Source organism: Nyctereutes procyonoides, unplaced genomic scaffold (genome assembly GCF_905146905.1).
Source record: "Nyctereutes procyonoides isolate TBG_1078 unplaced genomic scaffold, NYPRO_anot_genome, whole genome shotgun sequence".
NCBI lineage: Eukaryota > Metazoa > Chordata > Mammalia > Carnivora > Canidae > Nyctereutes > Nyctereutes procyonoides.
Window position 1 is genome coordinate 33,250,443 of NW_026575140.1, and position 12,075 is coordinate 33,262,517.

Consider the following 12,075-nt stretch of genomic DNA (forward strand, 5'->3'; position numbering starts at 1 on the left):
CCCTCTCTTCTCCCTGTCTTTCTTGGGCCCCAGTACCCTGTCCTACACAGCAGGAATGCTCTCATAAAGTCTGACCAACTCTGGTTCAAAGCCCTCCTGGAGCTTCCTATAGCTCTTCAGACAGATCCCCAGGCTAACCAGGCCCTGCAGGGTCTGTCCTGCCTATCTTCACCTGCTCCCACCACCCTGATAGTCGGCTTCTCTATCCTCCAGCTGTTTGGGCTGGCCCTGCACTTCCTCCTGCTCAGATCACTTCCGTTTAGCCGCAGGACCCTTGCACTGAGGTACAGATACCTCCTGCCCTACCTCAGGCCTCCACACCCTTGCTCTAGCAACTTCCTCACCCTCAGGCCTGGGTCTGAGCTCCAGGTTTTCCTGGACCTTCACTGGAGCCTCAGGCTAGTCCTGCCCCCTTGTAAGCATCTTCACCTGCCTATCCTTCCTCAGCATCTTGGGGTTCAGAGCCATGCTCCTTCCCTTTCCCAGCACCTGACAACTGACTGGCACACACTAACACAGCATGCATTCCACACATGTCTCCTGAACAAACAAGTTAAGGAATAATGGATTAAAATGTGAATGTGCATGGGCTAACAGGTCACCTGGGTGCAGAGTGCATGGTTATTTTTGTGTCCTTATATTCATTTTCTACCTTTTTTCTATTAACAACAATAACAAAAAGAACATTTAGTTATCCTTTATAAAGGTCACGAGTTTCAGAGAGAAGGCCACTCAACTCTCCTTTTCCCCTGATCCTTGTTAGAGGTTCACAGACACTGTGGGGCTGGTCGGTCATAGCTCCACAGGACCAACCCATGTCAGGGACTCCTACTTAGGGTCTCCCAGTAGGGCCAACAGTCACCCTCCCAGCTAGGCCAATGAAAAGGGTGTGTGCCCTACCCACCCACCCACCCTGGCTGCACCTCCAGGCCCCCCACCCTCCTGTCCTTAGTACAACCAGACCACTCTCCTCACAGTTCCCCTTCCCATCCAGTGCTCACATACAGATGTAGAGGACATCTGTGCAGACACACGCATGCACATAGGCACCACCCCCATCCAGAACAGTGCACTCTGCGAAAAGCAGCCCTACACCCCAGTGCAAGGCCCTTTGCTCCATCCAGAGCCTCCTAAGGAAGCTTGGAGCCTGTGCTGTATCACAAAGCTGAATAATAAAAACAAAACAAAACAAAACAAAACACCAAAGCTGAATAAGAAGCCACAAGAGAGGAGGCAGCCAGGTCAGTGATCACTTGGCCAGGCAGGGCTCAGGGGTGGTGTTGGGTGTGGACAGATGCCAGCACCTCTTTTAAAGTGTTCAGACTTTATTTCACGGTGATTGACACAGACACAGACACAGACTGTAGTTAGTAACATGACATATGGGGCTCCCTCCAGCCTTTGGGCTCACTGGCCCATTCACCACTGTGGGAGGGTTAGGGCTGCCACCCCCACAGGACAGGGGGTGGGGGACAGGTGAGATGGGGTGTAATATTGCAGTTTTCTCTGCTGCCTCTACACTCACCCCTTGGCCTTGGTATTGGACAATGACACCCCTCACACCAGAGCTAGACGTTTGCTGTGTGGTGTGTGGACTCAGGAGACCTTGGGCCAGGACAGGAAGGATGATGGCCCTGTCATCGCAGGTGTCAAATGAAATCAATGCACAAAGGTTGGTGGTCAGACCTGGACATCCATCCTTGAGAGGGGGATGGCAGCTGGCCAAGCCAAGAGGCATGGTCGTCAACCACATCACATAGCAGCTCTGCTCCCTCTCAGGGCTCCTACTGGGACCTGGGGTCTCAGGGAGAGGACACAGCTATGTCCAAGGTGGCTGAGTAGACAGGCAAGGCCAGCTAAGGGCCAAGGTGCCCTGACCAGGTCTGGGCCTGGCCTCTGTTCTCCAGCACTCTGGGACTGGTGGACATAGTTGAAGGAAGGGGAAGCACAGCCCCAACAGTAACATTGCTTCTAAGTCACAGTATTGGCACAGGAGGCCTGGGAGGAGGCCGTGTGGGCTCGCGGCTAGCCCTGGCCTACAGCACACGCAGTGGGCAAGAGCAGCTCAAGTGGGAACCTGGAAGAGACCCCTTAGGATTTGTGTGGAAGAAGGGCCCCCTCAAGCCCCAGCAGCACCTCCCTGCTCTGGGGACACAGTGGACACACAGGGAGGCCCAGCAGAAGGGGCTGAGACAGTGGGCCAAGGTGGAGGCGCACATCCTGAGGCTGCTGCTGGTCAAGCCCTTCAAGCTGCCTGCGCCAACTCCCCTGCAAGTCCCAAGACAGAGTTTATCTCTGTAGCTTGTCTGCTTGGACGGTAGGGAGGCTGGTCCAGCAGTCCCTCTGGCCAACACATAGGCAAGAAAACCATATCAAAAAAGCAATGAATTTACAAAAATAGAAAATAATGACAACGGGGTAGGTAGTGGACTGTGTTGTATGTCATGGGGCGGCACAGGGTCGGAGCTCTGGCTTGGTGACAGCATCCTCCAGCAGGTGCAGGGGGCGCTGCCCCACCACCACATCCCGCAGGCAGCCCACAAAGCCCGTGCCATAGGCCTTGGGCAGGGCCTGGCCCATGGGCAGCTTCTCCAGGCCACCTGCAGGAAGACAGGAGGAAGACCGCCCGGTGTGACAAAGGGATGGGCAGCCTGGAGCACCAGCCAGCAGAGAGACCCGCCCATACTAGAAAGACCAAGTGAATTACCTGAGGCCTGTCGGTGCCCTGGGGGTGAGGGGGCCATGTGACCAGGAGACATGTTCCAGCCCCCTCGCCCCACAGTCACAATCGCCCAGGGAACTGCAGTGCCTAAGATGGAAGTGGACAGAGCCCTACCCTGACTCATTGGTCTGCCCTCCTGGATGGGGTGACTCAGGTGGCACTCTTAGTTGCTAACCCCAGGGGATGAGGTCTGTCTTTCAGAGATTCTGAGACCCTGGGGGGGCTCCCCCCACTCTGGCTGCCCCGAAAACACTCACCCAGCCATAGAGTTCCGTCTGTGTCTAGCTGTGTGGCACCCAGCGGGGAAGAGCCAGTCACGGGAGCCTCATTGCCCACCTGAAGGGAACCTTCCCTCTGTTCCCTGGGGGTGGGTGAGGCCATCAGACAGTTCCAGAGGTCACACCTGCCCCCAACCCCCATCTGAGCCCCATATCCCTCTCACCCAGAAGCCCTGCCCTGGGGCCCACCACCATCACCCCCAGGATCAGAATGAGATGGCCATGGTCCCTAGCAGAACACATGGTGGCTAGGGCGGTGGTGGGGGGGCCTCATATGGGTTAGACTTTGTTGTAGGGGATGGCCAGGCTCAGACTATATAGACAGGTCTCCACACATAAATGGGGCAGAGCAAGTACCCCCCTTTTGGATCAGGGATTCCTCGGCCGTAACTGCTTCTCTTTTGTCCTCCTCCCCCCCATCGCTGGCAGTGGTCATGAGTGACTGGGCACACCCCGGCTGGGCAAGTCCAGGCACCACCCGCCGCTATTCTGGGTGTACCAGGCTTCCCACTGACCTATGTGCCCTGACTCGTAGCCAGCGGTTGGTGTTGACAGGCACGGTGGAGCGCAGCACGACGGGCTGGGAGCCCAGGTCATAGGTCAGCTGCAGGCGCCCATCCACGATGGCCAGTGCAACATAGTCGGACCGCTCCGTGGCCTTGCCGCTCCACAGCACCAGCCCCTGAGTGGCTTCCGTGCGCAGGCTCAGCTCAAAGTGGTTGCTCTGCAGGGCCTTCTCACTGCGGAGCAGAGAGTGGGTCAGGGCCTCCGGGAGGGCAGCCAGAGATGGGGGGCGGGAGGAGGGAGGGCCAGGGCCATGAGGAGACCCGGGGAGACTGGATGGGTGGGTGGGTGGACTCCCGCATGGCACAGACAGGCCGAGAGATGGACGCTAGGACACAGGGCCAGACGGCAGATACATAAGCAGAGGAATGAGGTGCAGACAGCGGGGGTTGGGGTGCCACTGCTCACCTGGGAAGGGCCCCGGAATCCGGAGCATCAGGACTTAGAAGCCGGAAGAGAGGGGAAGCAGGTGAGCAGGGGACAGACAGGCTGTACTGTAGGGTCGGTGGGGGGACCTGGCAGCCCCTCCCCAAGTCCCCTTTCCAGCAATGGAGAGTGAGAGAGCAAGCACCCATGGGGGACACACAGGACCCCAGGACCTGGCTCTACCCGCCACAGAGCCGGGGCAAGGTCACGTGCTTACACATAGGATTGGTGGGCATGACCCAGGCCAAGGGCAGAGATGGAGAGGGGAGGCTGAGTGCTTGGATGCCTGGGAAGGCCCCTGGATGTCTGAGCGCATGTGTGTGTCTGTATACACATAGGCACATGAGGTACACATGTAGGGACGCATGTGCACACATACACACGTGCCCTCTAATGCATGCATACATATACATGCCCTCTAAGGCACACACACATACGTGCACACTATGCTGGTGCCTTGTGTCAGGGCAGTGGCTACGGGGGGTGGATGGAGTGACTGGCCCTCAGCATGAACAACCCCTCACCCCATTCTCCTACACCAGAATGGAAAGTCTCGCCCCTGCCCTCTGCAGGGTGGGGGTGAGGCTTGGGATGTGCTGCCGTGGATGAGGAGCTGAGATGGGTGAGAGTGAAGGTGGGAGAGGGCGCCAAGGTGCTACTTACGCTGGGATCTCATTGGTCAGTTCGCTTGGAAACAAAGAGACAGAAGTGGTGAGAAGGAAGGAGAGTGGAGGAGGGGGTGAACACTGGGCCTTGCCCTCCTGGCCATAGGAGGAGGGTGGGTGTGGAGGGTCCAGCGTCTTACCGTGCACGGCATGCACGGACAAGGCCAGACAGACCGCAGAGGGCAGAGGGGTGCCCGGCTCCCAGGTGGCGTGTTACCTCTCAGTCACGGCATTGAGGTACTCGACATAGGTCTGTCCGTCAAAGGCCAGGGCGTCCACATCCCCTGCTGACTTCTCAATCAGCCCTGAGAGATAGTCGGGGTGAGGGATGCCTCGGGCAGGGCTCCCCCCATCCAGTCTCAGCCAGGGGCTGGGCAGCGCTCACCCTTACCCTTCTCACAGTGAAGCCCTGAGAAGCCCCCGGGGCACAGGCACTCATAGGAGGCCTCTCGAGGGAGGCAGGAGGCCCCATTGAGGCATGGGTGGCCGGAGGCCTGAGTACAAGGGTGGTGGGCAAAAGACGAGACATCCACTGACCGCACCACGTGCTCCTGGGTCAGCAGCTGGTGGCCTTTCAAGGAGACCTGGAGGGATAAGAGATGGAGAACCTCTATCTGGACTGCTGGCCTCTCTACCACAGCAGCCACCACCTCTGGGCCACCTCTGGGAGGGGCCCCACCCCTGCCCCATGTACCAGTTGGATGGCGCCATCGAAGCCAGAGAATACCGCAGCTGCCCGGGCCAGTTTGCTGAAGTCAGGGGCCCCTCCAACATAGAGTGGCTCCTTCAGGTTGAGGACAGTGTGTGGCACCTGGGGTGGGGGGAGATGGTGGGTGAGGGGCTGCGGGGCCTGTGCACTGGGCAGAGACCCAGATACAGGGCCCCAGACCAGCAGCCCCACCAGCCTGCAGGGACCGCCCCCTCGCCCATCAGCCTAGCTAGGAGGCAGAGTTAATCACGAACATGGCCAATGCGGACTTAGTGGGCAGGAGCTACTCTAGAAGGTAAATGAGTAGGGTGAGAGCAAGAGACCAGTACCTTGCGGGATTTCTGTCGTCCGAAGAGCAGGGTGGGGGTTGCAGAGCAAGGGCCAGAGAGCAGTGAGGGCAGAGAGAGACAGTCAGAGCACAGGGTGGATGGGGGAGAAAACAGTTCAGTGAGAGCCAGCTGTGGGGTGGGGGCGGCCAGGCCTCCCAGGAGAACAGGGAGGAGCAAGGAGGCAGGCAAGTTGGTGATGGGAGGCCCAGGGCGGCAGGGATACTCACCGGGGACTCTCCCAGCACGCGAGGCCCATCACTGACACGCATGGCACCCTTGCGGCCATTGCGCTCTAGTGAGACCCTGGTCCAGGTGTCCAGGGCCACCGGCTCCTTGCTCCTGGTGAGGAGGGGTTACAGTGAGCAGGCTCTGGGCCCTGCCAGCTGGCCACCCCAGAGTGTCCCCAGCCTCACCCCCATGCCCAGCCACGAGGGTGCACCTGATGACCGCTGCCCCCTTGCCCAGGTCATAGCGGAATTCCAAGAAGCGGTCATGCAACGCCAGTGACACAAAGTCCCCCTTGCCGTCTGTCTTCTGCCCATTGTAGAGGAGCAAACCACTGGGCCCACGGGCCAGGAACACCACCTCCAATGCCAGCTTCTCCCTGGGGTCAGTTAGACTCAAGTGGGCAGGCATCTCAATGGCCCTTCAGCCCGCAGGCTGGACGGGGGTTAGGGGGAGGTTTCCCCTCATCCCCCCCCCCCCCCCCGTCTACTGACCCCAGGTCCCGCTCAAAAGTATGCAACCCTTTCAGCTCCAGGTAGGAGAAGCCATGGAAGTCAGCCAGGAAGGGCTGGGAAGAATCCCGCTCCGAGACTGTGGAGGAGAGGACAGTGGTCACACGGGGGGCCGGCCCTGACCCCTGGGGCTTCCTGTAACTCCACTGATCTGCAAGCTCCAGGCCTAACTCAAGCCCTAACACCAACCTGAACCCACACCCAAATGCTTAACCCTCGACTCCTCATCCCCACCCTCCTTCCTGCACTGACGGCCCAGGGCCCCCACCTGTCTGGCAGATGGCACCCCCTCGTCCTCGGGGGCATTCACACTTGGCCTCCCCATCAGGCAGCACACGGCAGGGGGCTGCCCCATGGCAGGGGTTCGGCTCACAGGGGTTCTTGTCACCACTACAGGTTGGACCTAGGAGACAAGATGGGGTCCCAGGAGGTTCGGGCCCCTGCCCACAGACACACAGGCATGCCCTCACCCCCACCCCGGCTCCCGGCCCGGGCCCCACCCTCACCAAAGCGGCCAGGTGGGCACTGACAGTGGAACATGCCAGCCTCCAGGGCCTGGCACGGAGCCCCGTCGAGGCAGGGGTTGGGCAGGCAGGGGTGGTCTCCACACTCGCCCACCCCGGAGCTTCGGGCTGCAGCCCCTGGCCAGTTGCTGAGCTCTAAACGCTGATTATTGACATCCAGCAGACGGATGCAGCCCTTGAGGCCAACGCTGATGGACATCCTTTCGAGTACCCTGCCGCCAGGAGGAGGGTCGGGCATCAGAGGCCAGAGACCAAGGCAACTGTAACACTGGCACCTCCAGCCAGCCAGGATCGAGGTGGTGCCCAGCCTATCCCTCCTCTAGGGGCTCCCGGAATGGCCAGTCCCACAAACAGGACAGAACCCAGAAGTGCACTGAGGGTCAAGGGGGCTGGCCTAGCCCCTCCTCAGTGGTAACATGGCAGCCACCCAGGGCACAGGGTGAGGACCAGGATCAGGATCCAATCAGGGTCACTGCCATCATCACACTCGTCCTTCCACCCATTTTGCTATCCACAGCTTGGGCCTCCTGGGTGCCACCCACAGGTCAGGGGTCCAGGGTCAGGGCTACCCCACCCTCCTTGATGCTCACACAGAAGCCTGATCCTCAGGGATGCCGCCCACAAAAAGGTCTGTATCCAGGTTGAGACCATCTGTACCGCTGGGGCTGTGGCCCAGCACCGGGGGCTCACCATCCACTGAAAGTGTCCCCCGGCGCCAGTGCCGAGACAGCTCCAAGCGATGCCAGCGGCCAGGCTCTATAGGCACTGAGCTGGTCAGTACTGCAGGCCCGGAGCCTGTGTCAAACCTGATGGATGGGAGTAGACCCTTAGGTCAGCCAAAGGGAGCCAGGGCCATGCCAAACCTCAGCCTCTTGCCCTCACTCCTCACCCGCCTTGGCTCCACCCCTGGCCACCCTCACCCCAGCATGTCCCCCCACCCCCTCTGGGCTGCCCTATCCACTGACCTGAGCTGCACACGGCCCCCCAGCAGCGTCAATGCCAGGAAGTCCTTGCCCTGGGCATTGCCATTATAGAGCAGCAGGCCCTGTGGCTCTAGTGCCCGGAACTCAAGTGCTAGGCGCAGCGTGTGGTAGGCACGGAGGGTGGGGAAGGCCAGGAAGGAGCGGCCATTGAAAGCTGGCACCGAGAGGTGCAGGGCTGCAGGGAGATGGGGGAGACCAGCTGGAAGGGCGCACAGGATGCTGGCCCCCCTTGCTGTGCTCCTCCAAACTGAAAGCCCCAGCCTTGGCTCCCCACCCTGGCCCTGGCCCTGGCCCAGCTACAACCTGCTCCCCTTTGCCTCCCTGCCTCTCTCCAGCATGGATGACCCTTACCCTTCTCACAGACAGCACCCCTCCTGCCCACTGGGCAGCTGCAGGTGAAGCCTCCACCCAAGTCCTGGTCCTGGCAGGTTCCCCCATGGAGGCAGGGCTGGGAGTCGCAAGGCTTCGGGGGCTGCTGGGTGCCTGGGGGCAAGGGCCGGCGTCCAGGCACGCGACGGGGGGCAGTGGTGGGAGGCTGGCGTGTGGTGGGTGGGGCTGTGGTCCTGCCCACAGGCCGGCTTGTGTGACTGGGGTAGAGGGCCCACTGGGTCCCAGCAGGTGGCAGGTGGGCCACCGTGGTGGCTCTGGCCGTGGCTGCGGCGGGTGTTGCTCCTGTGGTGGCTCCCGTGAAGAATGCAGGAAACCAATCTGGGGGGAGGAGGATTGTCAGGACCCACAGAAAGCAGAGCACAGGCAGGGCCAGCAGGGTCAAGGGTTCTGGGGGTAGCAGGGAAGGGGACAGGCGAGCTGCAGCACTTGGCCAGCCTGGGCACTCACCAAAGTCCATAAAGCGCACGTGCTCCTGCAGTGGCCGCCGTACGCCCAGGGACCGGCGCCGGGATGCCTGTATCTGCCGGAGCAGGGCTTGGCCCACATCAGGCGCCCTAAAGGTTGTGGCTGAGAAGGAGGGGACATGGAGCATGGTAGAGCCCCACACAGACACCTGCTGCCTCCAAGAGGGCCCAGGGTGGGGGACTCACCAGGGTCAAAGTGCACATCCACAATGGCTCGGACTGAGCTGCCAGGCCCCAAGTCCCTCAGCCGGACGCTTCGGAAGTCCTTCTTAACCTCTGAGTTCCGGAAGAGGTCATCCAGCTGCAGGTGGGGAGTGGGTGAGGGCTCTGGGGAGCTGCCGGGGCCGGGCTGTTAGGCCCTCCCACTCCAGCTCGTCTGGGTCTGTCCTGGGGAAAGCTGCACCCCTGCACGTACGGTGCTCTCGATGCTCCTAGCAGTCTCCCCAAAAAGCTCTGACTTGGGGTCAGCCATCTCCGGCGTGTAGAACAGCTCTTGCCCCTCCACGCCCTCAAGCTCCAACACACCCTGGAACGCCTTGGTGGCTGTGGGGGAGGGGGCAGTGAGGCCCTGCCTGGCACCTGCCTGGCCTCTGGGCAGGCCATGGGTACAGGCCCCAGCAGCAAACCACATGGGGTGCAGGGTGGGTTAGTCAGATGGGCATGAAGTTAGTGGGGTGTCGGGGCAGGGCTGGCAGCAGTTACCAGGCAGACTTCTTGGAGCAGTGCTCCAGGCGGGCTTGCAACAGGAAAGACAAGTTAGCCGCAGGGTCCCAGGCACCCACACATTTGTGGGGGCCGAGACCACACATGTGCATGCCTATGCTGAATCCCCAAGGCCATGTACACATGTATGCTAAAATCAGAAGACCATAAACCCTGAGCGCCCACCTTCTGGGCAGACCTCCTGCCTGTGAGGAGAGACAGCATTTCTGGCCGTGTCCAGGCCACTGTTCACGCTCCACCCTAGTCCCCAGCTACCCACTCACCAGGACAGTTGGATCCCTCTGCATCCAGCGAGGGCGTCTTGCCATCCGAGCAGCAGCCCAAAGGTGAGTTGTAGCAAGAAGCCCTCTCCATGGGTGGCTCAGGGGTCACAGCACTGCCACCTTCAGGGGGCTCGAGTCCTGGGGAGGTATAGTCTAAGCCTGGCCAGAGGGAGAGCCCTCCCAGGCCCTGTCCCCCATGTCCCTGAGACCATGCTCACCCCCTGAGCCAGTCCCACTGGCCTCCAGGTCACCACTCAGCCCCTCATCGCCACTCCCGTCAGCACTGCCAGACTCGCCAAAAGCAGATGTGGCGAGGTTGGCTGCCGTGGCCGGGGCTGTGGGGGGCATGGTCAGCACAGGCCTCGTGACAGTCCTGGGAATGCTGGCAGTGGTCCGAGGTCCTGGTGAGGGTTGAGGCGTGGGCCGGCTATGCGGGGTGCTGCTGGGAGCCAGGGGGAGGGTGCTGGGGGCGGGTGGCAGCACCTTGCTCGTGCTGAGCCCTGAGGTGGCCCTGGGTACAGATGTTGGGCGGGCCCCAGGAGCAACAGCCTCTGCAAGGAGAACAGAGTCTGAGTGGAGGGCCGGGTCAGGTGATCAGCCCAGTCAGGCCTTCTTGGTCAGTTCTGAGGCAGTGGGTTAGGCCTCACCCTGGCACGGGCCAAGGCTCTGGATGGAGATGTCCAAGCCCTGGCGGCAGGCGATGGTCCTCAGCTGGCACTCATTGCCGTAGGTGACTCCATCTGACCCACAGACCTGGGGCACAGGGCAAGGATGCTGGGGAGAGGCCCTCTCCCCACACCCACAGCCCCCCACATGCCCCAGCCCTCACCTTGGTAGCACTGGCCCCCGGACAGGTAGACGTTGGGCACACACAGAGTGCAGAGCCAGCCTCCTCCACGCAGGACGCCCCAAACTCACAGCGCATCTCAGCACACGTCTCAGGCGCCAAGGAGTCTGAAGCAGACATGGGAGACCCTGCTGCCAGCTGAGGAGGCCTGACCCCTATGATGGCCCCACCTCGAGCATGGAGAGCCAAGGGCAGTGCCTGGCTTGGCTCTCACCTGTTTCACAGCCGCCAGGGCCCAGAGTGTGGCCATCTGGACACTGCCCGCACTTAGGTCCAGCCACCCCAGGCTTACATGAACACAGCCCGGTCATCTGTTCGCAGTCATCCCGCACAGCGCCCCGGGGGTCACAGCTGCAGGCTGGGAGGCAGGGGGAGGAACCTGAGGTCTGCGCCTCATTTCCCCATTGGCTCCAGAGCCTGGCCCAGTTCCTGCCTGGTGTGGGTCAGGCTAGGGTCTGAGCAGGTGAGACAAGGAGCACAGGGACAAGATGGACAGGGGGGAATGTTCGGAGGGGGACTGACCATTGCCCCTGTCACTCACGGGTGCAGCCGCTCCGGCCATCAGTGACAATGCCACGGAAGTTCCAGAAGCCAGGCTCACAGCGGTCACACTTGAGGCCCCCGACGCCTGGGCGGCAAGAGCACTGACCCGTAGTTGGGTCACAGGTGCCACTGTAGGAGCCATGTGGGTTGCATTGGCAGGAGCCTGCAAGCCAGGGCAGGATAAGGTCACTGCAGCTACACACGTCCACTTGGCTGTGGGCTAGGGCTGGGCTTGAGTACTCACTGGGGCAGCCAGCCAGGCCCACACCCCGGGCAGCAGTGACGTTGTCCTGGCAGCAGCCATAGGGGGTCTGGGTGCAGTGCGGGGGAACTGCAGGTAGCAATGGGGCCAAGGTGGGGCCTGCAGAGAGTTCAGATGTCATGCATTGCCAGATGTCTACCTTGGGCCTGGCCACTCCACCTCAACTTCCCCTGGTTGTCACCACTCAGCCCTCCTGATGCCAAATCCCAGCAGGACCTGGGTACCTGGAGCTCAGGTCATAGGAGAGGACCCACACTAGTTATAAAAACACACCTGTACACACAGGACCGAGAACATGCACAGCGCCCCAAGATCATGGCCATACAGCCACATACACACACATACAACCAGAACCAAACATGCTTAGGTTACGGTGTTTTTACCAACTGGTACATACGTGTACAAAAACGTGTGTGTGCACATTTACCCATGTTCCTCCCAAATTCCATGCATCAAACACACCCACACAGACACACGTGTGCACACATATGTCTGCACATGCTCACGAGCACTTGTGCACACAGGTAAGGATGGTAAATGTAATATTTACTGGGTCACCATCAGCCTCCCCCCAGGAGACAGAAAGTGCCCCGAAGCGGGGGGCGTCACCAGTCCACCACCTCCCCGCCCGGAGCCCAGTCTGGCC

At 60.9% G+C, this 12,075-nt stretch overlaps 1 protein-coding gene across 2 annotated transcripts in view; it reads right to left on the reverse strand.

Annotated features, from left to right (window-relative positions):
- Nucleotides 1-1,208: 1,208 nt before the first annotated feature.
- AGRN (agrin) overlaps nucleotides 1,209-12,075 on the reverse strand; it is a 34,062-nt gene continuing 23,195 nt past the window's right edge. The window contains exons 13-36 of one of the 2 annotated variants that reach the window (XM_055305851.1): nucleotides 11,412-11,528; nucleotides 11,166-11,330; nucleotides 10,839-10,982; nucleotides 10,607-10,731; nucleotides 10,425-10,530; nucleotides 9,996-10,328; nucleotides 9,778-9,915; nucleotides 9,207-9,334; nucleotides 8,978-9,092; nucleotides 8,775-8,894; nucleotides 8,289-8,645; nucleotides 7,920-8,112; nucleotides 7,545-7,760; nucleotides 6,937-7,166; nucleotides 6,699-6,833; nucleotides 6,413-6,509; nucleotides 6,133-6,297; nucleotides 5,921-6,032; nucleotides 5,350-5,466; nucleotides 5,047-5,239; nucleotides 4,873-4,960; nucleotides 3,516-3,740; nucleotides 2,980-3,083; nucleotides 1,209-2,600 (exon numbers count right to left, since the gene is read on the reverse strand). In XM_055305851.1, coding sequence (XP_055161826.1) covers nucleotides 2,443-2,600; nucleotides 2,980-3,083; nucleotides 3,516-3,740; nucleotides 4,873-4,960; nucleotides 5,047-5,239; nucleotides 5,350-5,466; nucleotides 5,921-6,032; nucleotides 6,133-6,297; nucleotides 6,413-6,509; nucleotides 6,699-6,833; nucleotides 6,937-7,166; nucleotides 7,545-7,760; nucleotides 7,920-8,112; nucleotides 8,289-8,645; nucleotides 8,775-8,894; nucleotides 8,978-9,092; nucleotides 9,207-9,334; nucleotides 9,778-9,915; nucleotides 9,996-10,328; nucleotides 10,425-10,530; nucleotides 10,607-10,731; nucleotides 10,839-10,982; nucleotides 11,166-11,330; nucleotides 11,412-11,528 — 3,881 coding nt within the window. In that variant the 3' untranslated portion in view covers nucleotides 1,209-2,442. Of the gene's footprint in view, nucleotides 2,601-2,979; nucleotides 3,084-3,515; nucleotides 3,741-4,872; nucleotides 4,961-5,046; nucleotides 5,240-5,349; nucleotides 5,467-5,920; nucleotides 6,033-6,132; nucleotides 6,298-6,412; nucleotides 6,510-6,698; nucleotides 6,834-6,936; nucleotides 7,167-7,544; nucleotides 7,761-7,919; nucleotides 8,113-8,288; nucleotides 8,646-8,774; nucleotides 8,895-8,977; nucleotides 9,093-9,206; nucleotides 9,335-9,777; nucleotides 9,916-9,995; nucleotides 10,347-10,424; nucleotides 10,531-10,606; nucleotides 10,732-10,838; nucleotides 10,983-11,165; nucleotides 11,331-11,411; nucleotides 11,529-12,075 lie in introns of both variants that reach the window. The other variant, XM_055305850.1, reaches the window with a different exon arrangement.